Genomic DNA, 17,853 nt, shown 5'->3' with positions numbered 1-17,853 from the left:
ATCTTCAAAACAAGTTTATGAGATTCATAATTATATTCCCCTTAATTACAAATTGCATGGGTGTGTCCACTGAGGGCCACTGTCCTTCTCAAAGTCATAACAGTGGACCCCCAGTGTGGGCCAGGACTTTCCTATACCTCACAGATCCTGTGACTTGAGACACTAATCACTGTAGATTACTTACACTAAATAATCACACTAAACACCATGGTGGAGAAAAAAACACACACAGGACTTAGAGAAAAGACATCTGGTATGGTGACCTGCCAGCCTGCAGTGAGCTGAACAGCACACCTCCAGAAACCATGTCCACCCAGAACCACAGAGTGTGACCTTATTTGGAAATAAGATCTCAGATGCAATTAGTTAAGGTGAGGTCATACTGGATAGGGTGGGCCCTCAATCCAATAAGTGATGTCCTTAAAGGAACATGAGGAGGGGACACATAGACATGAGGGAGAGGCCACAGGAAGACAGAGGTGGAGATACAGGTGGTGTATCTACAAGCCAAGGAATGTCAATTGCTGACTACTAACCACCAGAAGCTAGGAAAGTGGCTCAGGAGAGACTTCTCTGGCTCTGCTTTAGGAAAGCTGATACTTGATTTTGTATCCTAGCCTCCAGAACAGTGAGAGAATAAAGTTCTGCTGTTTTAAGCGGCCCAGTGCATGGGGCTTTGTTATAGCAGCCCCAAGACACTCCTTCATGGCTGAAGAATCTTGGGTGAATCCCTAAACTTCACCAAGGCTTACTTAACTGGAAAACTTACCTAGTAACATTTATACATGGGCTAATTTCAGGTGAAAATGTCTCAGTAGTGCTCTGTAAATTGGAAGATGCTACACAAGCATCAGGCCTCATTACTGATCAGGGAAGAGGGAGATTGGTGGAATCTGGATGAGGCTAAGAACTCTACCCTTGAGAAGATGGATAGGATTTGGAAAGAAAGAGGAAAGAGGCCCTCCCAGTGAAAAAACACATGAGCAAAAACCGAGATGGAGAAATACAGAGATCACTTTCCAATGAATTAAGTGCAGTGAAGAACTTCTATAATGTTATGAGTTAAAAGTACTTACTCCTAACCTGTAATGTTGAACCAGTGTACACGTGTACTCATGCCTGAGGGCTGCTCTAACAACCCCGAACTGGATGGCTCTAAGCAACAGAACCGTATTCTCTCACAGCTCAGGAGGCCAGTACTAGGGAATCTGGCATCCCTGTGCTGCCGGAGCCGTAGGGGACGCTCCTTCCCGCCTCTTTCCACTTGCAGGGCCCCAAGAGCTCCTTGGCCTGGGGCTGCATCTTTGCTGTCTCTGCCTCCTGGGCCACAAGGCCTCCTCTTCTCTCTCAAATCTCTCTGTCCCACTCTTTTCAGGCCAGTGGTCATCATCAGGAGATAATACAGGAGGATCTCATCTCAAGATGCTGAACCTAATTGCATAAGCAGAGACCCTTTAAGCCAATAAGATCCCCTTCACTGATTTTAGGGAAGAGCCTGTGGCTGTATCTTTTTGGAGGCCACCGCTGAGCCCACTGCAGTAGAAGGGTTTGGAGAGGGAAGGGGCTGACACGCAGACCCAGCACCTTAGGCCAGAGTAATACTGCCAACTTGATTTGCATAAACCATCCGGGCCAGCCATGCAACGGGATACTGATCTGAGATCCAAAGAGAATCACTTCATGTTAAATTAAACCACCACAATATACAATTTTCAAAGACTTTATGAGCAGACAACAAAGGTTAAATATGTATCATATATTTTATAGCTGTTAATTTTGACCTATATTATTGCTTTACTATCTCCTAACCTATTCCCTTTACTCACATTAAAATTTAGGGACGTCAAAATAATATTTCCTATCACAGTTAGTTCAGAATCACCTTAATGGAAATTCAACTTTCCTAAGAGCCAGTGCAGTGTCTTTTGCCAAATCATAATTCTTCTTTCCTTTGAGATTCTTAATTTTAAAAGCCAATAAAATTTGACACACTTCTGGATTTAATGCATATCCATCATTTAAATCACCAGAACTTTAAGAGCAATTCCTAAAACAGCCAATCCCATCTATAAGTTAAAATTTGCTAAAACAAATCACAACAACGCAGCCTTCTCTAATTCAGATTCACGCTCACTAATGAGACCCTGTTAATATTTCATGCACAGCCTCTTTCCATTTACTTTAAATATTTCTCTCATGGAGATTGGAAATACATCAGCCTCCTATGACTAATGAAAAATTCAAATGTATTTAGGGAAGACCTTCGGCTCTAATTCAAATAACATTGCTTAAACATTTTTAAAAGGATCTAAGGGCCTCTGCTCCAAACAAGATTTAGAAGCACGGCAGGTCTCGTAATCAGGGCAGAACGTGAGCTGGGCAGATCCATCCTGGTGGGACCTGGATGTCAGTATCATCGCCAGCAGGGATGATCATTCATCCTATGAGATGTCAGTTTTCACCAACAAAGCCAGGCAAACCAGTCACGGGGAGCAAGTGGTGATCTGAGAGAGACTCCAGTCCCTCCAGGCCAGAGGAGAGGGTACAAACAACCCAGGAGTCCAAAGTCACCCAGCTTTCCCTTGGGATCGACAACATCATCAAAGAACTATTCAGGAATGTTCATTCCTACTGCCCAAAATAGACCCTGCATGCTGATTTTAAACCAATGAGCTCTTTGCTACATCTTTTGATTTATAAAATGCAGAATATGATGTTTTTCTTAAAAATGCAATAGCTCAGAATCCAAGTGTATGTAGCTACATTGATGAGAATGGCATATGGCTTGACATACTGCCACAAATTACATATAATCTATACTGTAACATGTGAATGGGTCCTTAGGGAGTCCTTGGGCTAAGACTCATTAGTACATCTCACTGAAATGAAAGATTTTTATAAAACCACAAAATTGACTCCAATTATGGAAAATCCTGCTTAAAATATAAAGGTGCTTTTATAGGAAAATTCATGATTCCATGGGGTTTTGGCCCTCTGGCAACTAATCAATTTGCTTCCTCTGCTTTGCTTTATTGCTATCAGAACTCAGTGAATAATTATATCCATGCACACTAGTCATTGTCTTTCCCTAAATTTTCTTAAAACAATTGAAAACGAAAGTTTATCAAATTCTTGCAGAATAATTTTTAAAAGCAAATATAAAATAATTAGCAAACAAAATATTATTCTGAAGCTTGGTCCCACTCAGTTGCAACTGGCATTTATTGAATATCTAGTACACCTCCAAGACACAAAACAACAGATTATAAGGTGGGTCAGGAATACCAACTTAGGAGAGCTTCCATGAACTCCTAGGTAAAGAAGTGGACTGCAGGAAATAGTGAGTGGGTTGGAGAAAATGACCAGAATGGAGGTTTTGTACGAGGTACTGTGTACGGGGTACTGTGACAGCAAAGTCATGGGAAAAACTACCGGTAACAGCTCGGAGAAGCCTGAAACTGGCTTGGCCTATGGAGTGTGGAATTGTTTAGACAGAGGAGAGGAGGTCCTTAAAGGTTTTGAGAAAGAAGCATGTTTACAAAGCTCGTTGGGGACTCAAGAGAGAGCTGAGAATAGCTTTCTTTTCCTAGGCTGACATACCTTAAGAAAAATAATTTAATACTAAAAACTATATTGAGGGTAAGTAAAGTCAGATGCCCAAGATTTGGATTCTGAAAAGATCCGAAAGCTCAGAGCAGACCTCTTTGTATTAACCCAGGGGGCCTTTTGCTCATATGAGATTGTAGTTCTGGGCATGTGTGAGAAGCATCATATTGCATGCTTCACCCCTGCACTCTGAAGATGTGGAGTCCTTATCAGGTTAAAACAGCTGAGATAAGTAAAATGTGGTGGGTTATTCACCCAACTTTCATTCAACAAAATAATAAACGCTAAGTTATCAAAAACTTTGGAGCTTGCCCATTAGACCTTTGGGTCATGAGCACATATGATAAATCATATAGTTCTTTGAACTTACCCTGCCCGCAAAGTGCATAATAGTGAATGCTGTGCCTTGGTCTCTGGGGGCGACGTTCCCGTTGCCATCCTTCACGGGGGAATACACTGCATTTGTGTTTGAGGATTCTAGGAGACTTTGTAGCTTCGGGGGAAGATTTGGTTCCACTGACCAAATCATTTGACTTTCTTCATCCAATAGAGAGAGAAATCCAGATGGCTTCTGGAAGTTAAGAAGATGGAGTATTTTCTTTCTAGTATCATTTCATATTTTTGTTGTTATTCATGCACGGTCATTTACATTTTCATTATGCTAATATAAGCACCAAAAACTGGACTTCACTTCCAATGCACATCTATTTTTGCTCACTGTTGTATTCCCACCACTTAGCAAAACTCTGACGTAACTTAGGCCCTTACTAGTATTTATTGAATAGAGGAATAAATAAATAAGTGAAAGAGTGTGTTTTAATGTCCTAATGACATTGGAGTTATTAAAAAGTTTATTCACGTCTCTGAGAAAAAATTTCTGGCTAAGGAGAGTTGTGATTTTCCTTGACCTATAAACTCATACCAAACACTTCATACTTATTGTGAGACAAGTAACTTATGGAAAAACAAAACCTACAGTGATGTTAAGTTATAAAACTTGCAGCAAAATTCCACTTAGCTGGAACTAGAAGTGACTCCATGGTGTCCCAATATGTAAGCCTAGAAAAAAATTAAGTTTGAAGCTATAACTTGTAAAATTCAAATTACAAGACTAGTTGCCAAGGAAGCTAAAGTCAGATGAAAGCAACCATTGAAAATTCATCTCCCACAGAGGAAAATGCTGCTTGAAAGAACTTTCAACCTCAGACATTTCCTTCCCTCATGACAGAGCACCGTCTGCCCACATCACGCATCGGTCGAGTAACATTTCACCCACTTCTGTGCTGTTTATCTTCTCTTCCCTCAGAAAGTTTTTCTGTGAACATGTCACATCTACCTTTTAAAATGAGGTGGCACATATTCTGTCCTGTGTCTGACTTCTTCCCATCAGCTCAGTGTGCTTCCGGAAGTGTGAGTAACATACAAATAATTCTTCTCCAAAGGGAAGAGACCCACATTGACCCAACAGCAATTTCAGTTTGTATTTTGGCCTGGGGTCCCCAAACATACCACCACAGGCCTTTTATAATGCCCCCTGCTTGACCAAGAGAAAGTCCCTTCTTTGGATCTGAAGTAACGTCACTGTTTTACGCCTTTGGGGGTCTTCTGTGCATAGCCAAGGAGGCCCACAGAGGGCACACAGCTGTCGGAGGGCTGCGGCAGCTGGCACCCTTCCAGCGCCACCCACAGGTTAGAAAGGTTGAAAGTGCAGCCCTGGGAAGGCCCTGTGCCCAGGGGGCTCACACTCCAGAAGGGCCCGTTTGCAGACATTTGACAGCTCATTTTCCATCTCCAGAATGAGCAGCCAGAGAGCCTCATAGGAAGGAAAAGAGCCCTGCGGGGGAGAGCGGCACAAGAAAGGACCTGGGAAGGCTGGCAAAGCAAGTTCACCCACCTCAGCGAATCCGTAGGCCAGTAATGCCTTGGGAGACTTTTGTTACCAATACAAGAAGTTCTGCTGTTTTTTTTTTTTTGAAAAGGAAGCTGGAAGAAAATTTTTAAATCCTATGCCTATGTCTTTTGGATATTTGATATAAAGCCACGAAAAAATGGTGATAATCAAACTTACAGATTTTGAACACTTGCTGAAATGTCTGAAGAAGAAAAGAGAACATGGGGACATATCAGAAAGGATTAATGGCCTTCTCTACTCCCAGAAGTGAAGGCCAAGGAGAGACTGAATTGTTCTACTGTATGTGAAAGGTTATTATATGCAGTTTCACCTTGACAACAAAAAGCATCAAAGCCTGAGTGTGCAACAAAACATGCCAGACACTTGGTGTGAGCTGACCCCTCCCTTCATGGATAAAAGACAAATACCTGTGCACTGAAATACAAATATGGCCTATGCAAAAATTACAAATGTTTGTAAGCAGTGAAAGATTATGGGTGCTAGAAAGAAAACAATAAACATGTTTTGTGTTTTGTATGCTGGCCTGATATACAAACCTACACATTTACATGTAAAAATGCAAGTTTTAGCCTGTATGTAGTAGGTCCTTTCATTTGTATATGTATCAAGGAGAAGTAGTAGCAGAAATGTCTCATTTCCAACTCATACTGATGAGAGTTCCTCCTATGGAAATAATCATCCCAAAGATGAAATTTCAAGGATGATTCCCAAAAAGAAAGAACTGCCTTCTGCTGATCGTCATGGTTCAGCATTCAAGGATAGAGCCGCGAGCAAGAAGGAGGGTGGTGGCGGGTGTCTGAGGTTCCCATATACACTTGGGGAACACTGCTGTCAGTTTGAAGACTTTTTTAACCTTAAATAGACAATTATATACTATATGTGTCATGATGAGGGAGGAGTTTCTGGAGGAAAAGGGCTTCTATTGTAATTAAAAAAAGAATGTTGACAAGTTGGTAGCAGGAATGAGAATATTTTACATATTAGGAAAATGCATTAAATAAAGTCATGTATAAGTCTACTTTTATATAAATAAAAGGTAGAAAATTATATCCTGTGCTCTCCAATAACTGGATACGAGTTAAATATTGTGCAAGTGTTTTTACTGCTGGTAAGTCTCTATAATGTCTCCCTATACCATTAGGTAGGAATTGCTGTTTGTATGATAGACTTTTGTTTTATATGATACAGATATTGAGGCAAGATTCTTGCATTGTAAGGTAGAAATAATAAAGATAAGTATAAACATCTGTCAATTTCCTAAGATTACATGTATATTATGTATACGTGTGTGGAGGCATATATATATTCTGCAGATTTTTTCCATATTTAAACTTAGAAACTTTGAATATAAATTAAAGGAATTCAGTTGAATTTATGATCTTGTGAGTCTTATTATTATTTTATAAAATACTAATTTTGTGCACTGGACATTTGTAACTATGCCAAAAGTAGAGTTTTAGCAACATAACCAATGCTGAATATTTTTATAACAAAATGATTTTTTTCTTGTCCATTAATAGAATTGGTAATCCTCCATACAGTGCTTCAGAAAAAGGTGACTTGTGTTTCTCAGTTGACTTTGAAAGATTATAAATACATTGAAGAATCTCATATATAAAGATACCTACAAAATTGGGCCCCTTGAAAGCAAATTCTTTGTCTCCAGTGTATTTAAATGCACACATCCTGTAAAATATCTAATTATGTTATATGAGTACCTGGAAAAAAAAATCCAAAACTCCAGTCTGGTTACCAGGAGAATAAGCTGTTTCCATGGTAACTCCCTCTTGTACACATTCTGTTTGCTCCTGCAGAAAAAGCACTTCATTGATATAGTGGTGCATCTTCTCATTGGTCATGTTGACACAAAGCTATTATGGGAAAAAGAAAACAATTCATAAGATAATATGGCCACGCAGATTCTCTCGTTCCATGACAGTTTTATATTGGTGAAATACTGGCTCAAAAAGTTCAACACCAATTAGTGTCTTGAGACGGAAGCATTGTAGTACTGCCTGAGAAGTCAGAGTTTCACTTGATACTGTGGATGTCGTGTGGTCTACTTATCTAAATTTAGACAATGAGAAATCTAATTACAACATGAACTTACAAATTTAGGGTCTAAAATATATTTGAATATTAAAAAAAATTTCCAAAGGGAAATTACATTTGTTCTGCAGTTAACAAGCAAGATAAAGCTGGGTGTACCGTGTAACACCAGAGAAAGGAGAAACACTCTGGCCTCCTCGTTTCCCTTGTAAATCCATGAAGGGCAAGAAAATACAGGGTTTCATTTTGAAAGAATAACTAGTTTAAGCATTTCATTGCAGGAACTATTTATCAGAAAATACTTTTTCTGATAAATGCCTCCAACTGTCAATTTTTCTCTCTCCACTGGATACTCCCACCAGGAAGCAAAGGTGTTATTTCTCAGTTTTAAAGTTTTAGTTTCTGAATCTCAAAAATTATCTTAAAATAACTCAAATCTAACCAAAATGAAGCCATACTTCCCTTCTAGGCTACTCTCCTACTTTTCTGCTGTCTTTTATAGCAAAGAAACCTCAAATTTCCCTCCTCCCACTGTTGAAACCATGCCAATACAAACTGCCCACCAGACTGTATTGCCCACAATACAAAGCGCTCCACCAGAATGCTTGGCGGAAGTCACTGGCGCTGTGTGCATGTCTGAATACAATGTTCAATCTTCTGTGTCCATGCCCCTTGACCTCCCACGACACTTGGCAGCCGATCCCTCTGCTTCCCTGTGAAGCTCCTCTGCTGTCTCTCCTCTAGGACATTGCGCCTTCCTGGCCTCCTACACCACTGGTACTCCTCTGCGTCCCTCCCTGGCTCCGACTGGAGTGGTCCAGGCTCAGCCCGGGCCCCAAGCCCTCTGGGTCTCTGCCTATTGCCGCACGAGCTCATTCAGCCTCACGGATCACCTGTACCCTAACCATTATGTGACTAAGTAACACCCCCAAATCACCTAGAAATACTTAGACTTCAGAAGACAAAGACAATTGATTTATATAAAACATAACACCTAGTATAAATCATAATCCTATTTGCAAAGGGAACAACATCAAGGATAATGTTTCATGTGAGATGTGCCGAAGTTACATAAAGAAAATGCCGAAGCCTTTTTAAATCACACAAGATTGGATGAGTTCCACCCAGATTCTTCTGCAAGTCAGGTATCATCATGCCAACACCTCCTGAGGCGGGGCAACTCCTGTCCCTCTGCTGGGAGCTCATGGCTTCACGCCGGGGCATGCAGGGGCAGACCGTGCGGCCCAGCTCTCCATCAGGGAGCCAAGCCACCATCTCGAATGGCCAACACGGGCAACGCTTCAGTTCTCCACATGCCACCAGCACCTGCCCATCGGGTGTGGCTACTGATAAACTAAGAATCACATGCACAAAGATGCCAAGGGCCATTTTCTTACAGATCCAGCTATTTAGGAGGATGGGAGTAATCAGGATTCTAAGGACACAAAGAAGTTTCAGAGAGAAATTTTTTTCAGGGAAGAAACAAACACATCAGTGTACAGGGCACCAGTCAGAACACAGAGTGCATTTGCCCTGAGACAGGCATGGCTTGCTGTGAAGTCCTATCTTTCTCTCTGGCCAGGGCCAGACTTCTGTGAGCAGGTGTAGACAGCTCTAATGTCTTCAGAGAGGGGGTGACTGCAGAATCACAGGACTGCAGGCCTGAGGGTACCTTCACAGGAGCAGCGGTCAGAGAACTGAAAATGCAGAGGCGCTGAGGGCCTGATCTAGGCCAGTGACTGCAGTGAATGTGGACCGAAGCTTCCTTATTAATGTAACAGGGGAAGAAGAATTGGTAAAGTACACCAAATAAAATATTTAAATAACTATATTAAAAATAAGATCTAAGTACCATATATTGACACCCAAACAATAACAAAAATAACTCTTCTCTCCAGGTCAGAAAATAATGGTCCAGGGCTACTGCCCTGGTTTCCAGTAAATTTTCTTACATCTCTGAACTCACAGTAAAAAGCAGTTTGTGTAAATTTGGTGATAAATGAAGGTCTATAGACTGAATAAGCTTCCTTATTGCATTCTATTACAAAATGAGACCTAAGTTAAATAAATGCCATGCCACACTGACCTGTCTTGGAAATCATTTTAAAACCTAAAGAACTTGAGAGAATGTGTTTAATGAAGGAATCCCTGTGAATCATCTTCTGCCTCCTGCCTCTCCGTCCACGATCTCTGGAATTTCTTGGGTTTTCTTCCTTCTCTCTGACTTGGCCGGCAGCTGACTATGACTTACCCTCTCTGCTCTGTGTCAACTAGATTTCATGAGACACAGACAAGTTAGAAGTTCTTTATAGTGAAACTAAATATTTCTTAGATAAACTTCCACTTTTGTTATTCAATTCTCTGAATATAAAAACATCAAAAGTGTAGTCACTTCAGCTGAGAACATATCATGTAGGACAGTTCACTTTGCACGCTTGGTTGTGAAGGCAAAAACAATTTGAATATAGATACAGACCAATACGTTCTGCAGCTGGCAGAGGGAGGGAGGGAATTCAGTATTTAAATATCATAGGAAACATATCCCCTTCCTTGTAACTGATACAGTCTAACACATTCATCCCCTTGTATGGTTCCATCAAAACTAAGTGATACCAGATGATGAAGATCTGTGTTTACCTTATACTACAGGGTATAAATCTTTGGAATGATTCTGGAAAGACAAACCATCTTCTATTAAACTGTATAGCATCTGTCTACAGCAGTATCCCCACTGTGAAAGGAATATGTTGCTTATTGCTTCATTTTAATCATAAATGAAAACACAGATTTCTGAGAATTGTTGTTAGAGAAGAAAATGAAAATTTTAAAAACTATTTCACTTTGCTTAAAGCTTAAAAAATAGTATTTTGGAGGAGGGGGCGGAAGATGGCAGCGTGAGTAGAGCAGCGGAAATCTCCTCCGAAAACAACATATATCTATGAAAATATAACAAAGACAACCCTTCCTAGAATAAAGACCAGAGGACACAGGACAATATCCAGACCACATCCGGACCTGAGAGAACCCAGCGCCTCGCGAAGGGGGTAAGATACAAGCCCCGGCCCCGCGGGAGCCGAGCGCCCCTCCCCCCAGCTCCCGGCGGGAGAGGAGCAGGCAGAGCGGGAGGGAGACGGAGCCCAGGACTGCCGAACACCCAGCCCCCGCCATCCGGGCCAGAGTGCAGGGCGCTCGATACTGGGAAAACAGGGCAGCAAGAACAGTGAGCAGGCACTGGAGGCTGGGCGACAGAGGACATAAGAAAAGCGCGCGACCATTTTTTTTTTTTGCTTTTTTGCTGCTTTGTTTTGGCGAGCGCTTTTTGGAAGTCTTAAAGGGACAGGGACCCCAATATTAGGGAAACAGGGCAGAAAGACCGGTGAGCAGAGGCCTGAGGCTGGCACCGGAGAATAAAGAAAAACGAACGACCACCTTTTTTTTTTTTAATTAAAAAAAATTTTTTTTTTTTTAATTAAAAAAATTTTTTTTCTTGTTTTTTTTTTGTGGTCGTTGTTTTGTTTTGGCGGGTGCTTTTTGGAAGTCTTAAAGGGGCAGGGCGGGCCACTTAATCCAGAGGTAGGGAATCCGGGATCTCTGGGCACCCTAAACCCTGGGCTGCAGGGAGCAGGGAGGCCCCTTACGGAGATAAATAGCCTCCCAGCAGCTCCTGCTCCAACGCTACTCCACCATTTTGGAGCAGCTGCCCGAGCCAGGCCACGCCCACAGCAACAGCGGAGATTAACTCCATAGCAGCCGGGCAGGAAGCAGAAACCCTGTCTGCGCGCAGCTGCGCAGCACGAGCCACTAGAGGGCGCTGTTCTCCCAGGAGAGGAGGGCCACAAACCAACAAGAAAGGAAGTCCTTCCAGCCGTCACTCGTCCCAGTTCTGCAGACTATTCCTATCACCATGAAAAGGCAAAGCTACAGGCAGACAAAGATCACAGAGACAACACCAGAGAAGGAGACAGACCTAACCAGTCTCCCTGACAAAGAATTCAAAATAAGAATCATAAACATGCTGACAGAGATGCAGAGAAACACGCAAGAAAAATGGGATGAAGTCCGGAAAGAGATCACAGATGCCAGAAAGGAGATCGCAGAAATGAAACAAACTCTGGAAGGGTTTATAAGCAGAATGGATAGAATGCAAGAGGCCATTGATGGAATTGAAATCAGAGAACAGGAACGCATAGAAGCTGACATAGAGAGAGACAAAAGGATCTCCAGGAATGAAACAATATTAAGAGAACTGTGTGACCAATCTAAAAGGAGCAATATCCGTATTATAGGGGTCCCAGAAGAAGAAGAGAGAGGCAAAGAGATGGAAAGTATCTTAGAAGAAATAATTGCTGAAAACTTCCCCACACTGGGGGAGGAAGTAATCAAACAGACCACGGAACTACACAGAACCCCCAACAGAAAGGATCCAAGAAGGGCAACACCAAGACACATAAAAATTAAAATGGCAAAGATCAAGGACAAGGAAAGAGTGTTAAAGGCAGCTAGAGAGAAAAAGGTCACCTATAAAGGGAAACCCATCAGGCTAACATCAGATTTCTCAACAGAAACCCTACAGGCCAGAAGAGAATGGCATGATATATTAAATGCAATGAAACAGAAGGGCCTTGAACCAAGGATACTGTATCCAGCACGACTATCATTCAAATATAATGGTGGGATTAAACAACTCCCAGACAAACAAAAGCTGAGGGAATTTGCTTCCCACAAACCACCTCAACAGGGCATCTTACAGGGACTGCTCTAGATGGGAGCACTCCTAGAAAGAGCGCAGCACAAAACACCCAACATATGAAGAATGGAGGAGGAGGAATAAGAAGGGAGAGAAGAAAAGAATCTCCAGACAGTGTATATAACAGCTCAATAAGTGAGCTAAGTTAGGCAGTAAGATACTTAAGAGGCTAACCTTGAACCTTTGGTAACCATGAATTTAAAGCCTGCAATGGCAATAAGTACATATCTTTCAATGGCAATAAGTACATAACCATAAATGTTAATGGACTGAATGTACCAATCAAAAGACACAGAGTAATAGAATGGATAAAAAAGCAAGACCCATCTATATGCAGCTTACAAGAAACTCACCTCAAACCCAAAGACATGTACAGACTAAAAGTCAAGGGATGGAAAAACATATTTCAGGCAAACAATAGCGAGAAGAAAGCAGGGATTGCAGTACTAATATCAGACAAAATAGACTTCAAAACAAAGAAAGTAACAAGAGATAAAGAAGGACACTACATAATGATAAAGGGCTCAGTCCAACAAGAGGATATAACCATTCTAAATATATATGCACCCAACACAGGAGCACCAGCATATGTGAAACAAATACTAACAGAACTAAAGGGGGATATAGACTGCAATGCATTCATTCTAGGAGACTTCAACACACCACTCACCCCAAAGGATAGATCCACTGGGCAGAAAATAAGTAAGGACACGGAAGCACTGAACAACACAGTAGAGCAGATGGACCTAATAGACATCTATAGAACTCTACATCCAAAACAGCGGGATATACATTCTTCTCAAGTGCACATGGAACATTCTCCAGAATAGACCACATACTAGGCCACAAAAAGAGCCTCAGAAAATTCCAAAAGATTGAAATCCTACCAACCAACTTTTCAGACCACAAAGGCATAAAACTAGAAATAAACTGTACAAAGAAAGCAAAGAGGCTCACGAACACATGGAGGCTTAACAACACGCTCCTAAATAATCAATGGATCAATGACCAAATCAAAATGGAGATCCAGCAATATATGGAAACAAATGACAACAACAACATTAAGCCCCAACTTCTGTGGGACACAGCAAAAGCAGTCTTAAGAGGAAAGTATATAGCAATCCAAGCATATTTAAAAAAGGAAGAGCAATCCCAAATGAATGGTCTAATGTCACAATTATCGAAATTGGAAAAAGAAGAACAGATGAGGCCTAAGGTCAGCAGAAGGAGGGACATAATAAAGATCAGAGAAGAAATAAATAAAATTGAGAAGAATAAAACAATAGCAAAAATCAATGAAACCAAGAGCTGGTTCTTCGAGAAAATAAACAAAATAGATAAGCCTCTAGCCAGACTTATTAAGAAGAAAAGAGAGTCAACACAAATCAACAGTATCAAAAAAGAGAAAGGAAAAATCACGACGGACCCCACGGAAATGCAAAGAATTATTGGAGAATACTATGAAAACCTATATGCTAACAAGCTGGGAAACCTAGGAGAAATGGACAACTTCCTAGAAAAATATAACCTTCCAAGATTGACCCAGGAAGAAACAGAAAATCTAAACAGACCAATTACCAGCAACGAAATTGAAGAGGTAATCAAAAAACTACCAAAGAACAAAACCCCCGGGCCAGATGGATTTACCTCGGAATTTTATCAGACATACAGGGAAGACATAATACCCATTCTCCTTAAAGTTTTCCAAAAAATAGAGGAGGAGGGGATACTCCCAAACTCATTCTATGAAGCTAACATCACCCTAATACCAAAACCAGGCAAAGACCCCACCAAAAAAGAAAACTACAGACCAATATCCCTGATGAACGTAGATGCAAAAATACTCAACAAAATATTAGCAAACCGAATTCAAAAATACATCAAAAGGATCATACACCATGACCAAGTGGGATTCATTCCAGGGATGCAAGGATGGTACAACATTCAAAAGTCCATCAACATCATCCACCACATCAACAAAAAGAAAGACAAAAACCACATGATCATCTCCATAGATGCTGAAAAAGCATTTGACAAAGTTCAACATCCATTCATGTTAAAAACTCTCAGCAAAATGGGAATAGAGGGCAAGTACCTCAACATAATAAAGGCCATCTATGATAAACCCACAGCCAACATTATATTGAACAGCGAGAAGCTGAAAGTATTTCCGCTGAGATCAGGAACTAGACAGGGATGCCCACTCTCTCCACTGTTATTTAACATAGTACTGGAGGTCCTAGCCACGGCAATCAGACAAAATAAAGAAATACAAGGAATCCAGATTGGTAAAGAAGAAGTTAAACTGTCACTATTTGCAGATGACATGATACTGTACATAAAAAACCCTAAAGACTCCACCCCAAAACTACTAGAACTGATATCGGAATACAGCAAAGTTGCAGGATACAAAATCAACACACAGAAATCTGTGGCTTTCCTATATACTAACAATGAACCAACAGAAAGAGAAATCAGGAAAACAACTCCATTCACAATTGCATCAAAAAAAATAAAATACCTAGGAATAAACCTAACCAAAGAAGTGAAAGACTTATACTCTGAAAACTACAAGTCACTCTTAAGAGAAATTAAAGGGGACACTAACAGATGGAAACTCATCCCATGCTCGTGGCTAGGAAGAATTAATATCGTTAAAATGGCCATCCTGCCCAAAGCAATATACAGATTTGATGCAATCCCTATGAAACTACCAGCAACATTCTTCAATGAACTGGAACAAATAATTCAAAAATTCATATGAAACCACCAAAGACCCTGAATAGCCAAAGCAGTCCTGAGAAAGAAGAATAAAGTAGGGGGGATCTCACTCCCCAATTTCAAGCTCTACTATAAAGCCATAGTAATCAAGACAATTTGGTACTGGCACAAGAACAGAGCCACAGACCAATGGAACAGACTAGAGAATCCAGACATTAACCCAGACATATATGGTCAATTAATATTTGATAAAGGAGCCATGGACATACAATGGCGAAATGACAGTCTCTTCAACAGGTGGTGCTGGCAAAACTGGACAGCTACATGTAGGAGAATGAAACTGGACCATTGTCTAACCCCATATACAAAAGTAAACTCAAAATGGATCAAAGACCTGAATGTAAGCCATGAAACCATTAAACTCTTGGAAGAAAACATAGGCGAAAACCTCTTAGACATAAACATGAGTGACCTCTTCTTGAACATATCTCCCCGGGCAAGGAAAACAACAGCAAAAATGAGTAAGTGGGACTATATTAAGCTGAAAATCTTCTGTACAGCAAAAGACACCATCAATAGAACAAGAAGGATCCCTACAGTATGGGAGAATATATTTGAAAATGACACATCCGATAAAGGCTTGACGTCCAGAATATATAAGGAGCTCTCACGCCTCAACAAACAAAAAACAAATAACCCAATTAAAAAATGGGCAGAGGAACTGAACAGACAGTTCTCCAAAAAAGAAATACAGATGGCCAACAGACACATGAAAAGATGCTCCACATCGCTAATTATCAGAGAAATGCAAATTAAAACTACAATGAGGTATCACCTCACACCAGTAAGGATGGCTGCCATCCAAAAGACAAACAACAACAAATGTTGGCGAGGCTGTGGAGAAAGGGGAACCCTCCTACACTGCTGGTGGGAATGTAAGTTAGTTCAACCATTGTGGAAAGCAGTATGGAGGTACATCAAAATGCTCAAAACAGACTTACCATTTGACCCAGGAATTCCACTCCTAGGAATTTACCCTAAGAATGCAGCAATCAAGTTTGAGAAAGACAGATGCACCCCTATGTTTATTGCAGCACTATTTACAATAGCCAAGAATTGGAAGCAACCTAAATGTCCATCAATAGATGAATGGATAAAGAAGATGTGGTACATATACACAATGGAATACTACTCAGCTATAAGAAAAGGGCAAATCCAATCATTTGCAGCAACATGGATGGAGCTGGAGGGTATTATGCTCAGTGAAACAAGCCAAGCGGAGAAAGAGAAATACCAAATGATTTCACTTATCTGTGGAATATAAGAACAAAGGAAAAACTGAAGGAACAAAACAGCAGCAGAATCACAGAACTCAAGAATGGACTAACAGGTACCAAAGGGAAAGGGACTGGGGAGGATGGGTGGGTAGGGAGGGATAAGGGGGGGAGAAGTAGGGGGGTATTAAGATTAACATGCATGGGGGGGTAGGAGAAAAGGGAGGGCTGTACAACACAGAGAAGGCAAGTAGTGATTCTACAACATTTTGCTATGCTGATGGACAGTGACTGTAAAGGGGTTTATAGGGGAGACCTGGTATAGGGGAGAGCCTAGTAAACATAATATTCGTCATGTAAGTGTAGATTAGTGATAGCAAAAAAAAAAAAAAAAAAAAAGGGCAGTTCCTGTGTGGTAACCTCCAACGAGTTCTACACAAGGGTATAAAGGGCATATAAAAGTGTAGGCAAAGGGTCTGTTTGTGTTTATACAGAGGATCAAAGCCTAATTGGGCTACCCCGAAAATGAACTAAGATACGATATGAAAAAGAACTTCCAACATCTGCACCCTCTGGAAGACTCATGCCAGAAGATGATCATCAAAAAACCCCAACAAAGATCCACGCACTGCTACAGCTGTAGATGCACTCATCCCACCAGTTCCTGGACCTGCCATGGGAATGAGGAAGGAGATATCTAAGCTGGCCTGTGCATACAGTAAAACAACAAAATTGGACTGGATCTATACTGTTGGAACTCAACCAAGAATTTGGAGAAGTGCAAATTGTAGCGCTCCAAAGTCTTACAACTACAAACTATTTATTGTTAAAAGAACATATGGCATGTGAACAGTCCCCAGGAATGGGTTGTTTTAATTTGTCTGATTTCTCTCAGACTGTTCAAGTTCATTTGGACAATATCCACCATATCATAGATAAGTTTTCACAAATGCCTAAGGTGCCTAACTGGTTTTCTTGGTTTCACTGCAGATGGCTGGTAATTACAGATATGCTTTGGTTATGTAACTATACTCCTATTATGTTAATGTGTGTGTGCAATTTAAGTAGTAGCTTAAAACCTATACATGCTGAAGTTACTCTACAAGAAGATATATCAAAGAAATAATCAATCTTCCCATATTTTCTTCCGCCTGCTACTTCTATAGCTTTTCTTCTTCCTTCCTAATTACAACCCTTAAATAGAATTCGTGCCTCATATCAAATTTACCGAGTATCATAATTCTTCCAAGTGGTAAAGATACCTCAAGACAAATGCTGGGCATAGAAGCCACAGGGCATAAATATGCAAAGAAGTAAAAAGCTAACTTTTTCAAACAATAAGGCTTCTCTCTCACTTACCAACTTCACATTTCCCTGTATGGCCCTGGAAGATGACTGGTTAGCCAGAGACGGGTAAGATTCCTCAAGGGAGGAACAACCTAAGACAGGCACAGTCGCAGGGGGGCCATCAGGTGAGAAATTGGGGATCAACAGAGGTGAGGCTTAGAACCTCACCCCCCCGTTCTGAGAGAAATCTTCTGCAT

At 40.9% G+C, this 17,853-nt stretch overlaps 1 protein-coding gene across 6 annotated transcripts in view; it reads right to left on the bottom strand.

Annotated features, from left to right (window-relative positions):
- MYO16 (myosin XVI) overlaps window positions 1-17,853 on the bottom strand; it is a 570,453-nt gene that overhangs the window by 152,168 nt on the left and 400,432 nt on the right. For all 6 annotated transcript variants that reach the window (XM_036893691.2, XM_057494602.1, XM_057494601.1 and 3 more), the window contains exons 22-23: window positions 7,237-7,389; window positions 3,977-4,177 (exon numbers count right to left, since the gene is read on the bottom strand). In XM_036893691.2, coding sequence (XP_036749586.2) covers window positions 3,977-4,177; window positions 7,237-7,389 — 354 coding nt within the window. The remainder of the gene's footprint in view (window positions 1-3,976; window positions 4,178-7,236; window positions 7,390-17,853) is intronic.

Source organism: Manis pentadactyla, chromosome 17, assembly GCF_030020395.1.
Source record: "Manis pentadactyla isolate mManPen7 chromosome 17, mManPen7.hap1, whole genome shotgun sequence".
In the NCBI taxonomy this organism is placed as follows: Eukaryota; Metazoa; Chordata; class Mammalia; order Pholidota; family Manidae; genus Manis; species Manis pentadactyla.
The sequence above is the reverse complement of the archived record's forward strand: the minus strand, read 5'-3'. Positions and strand labels throughout refer to the sequence as shown.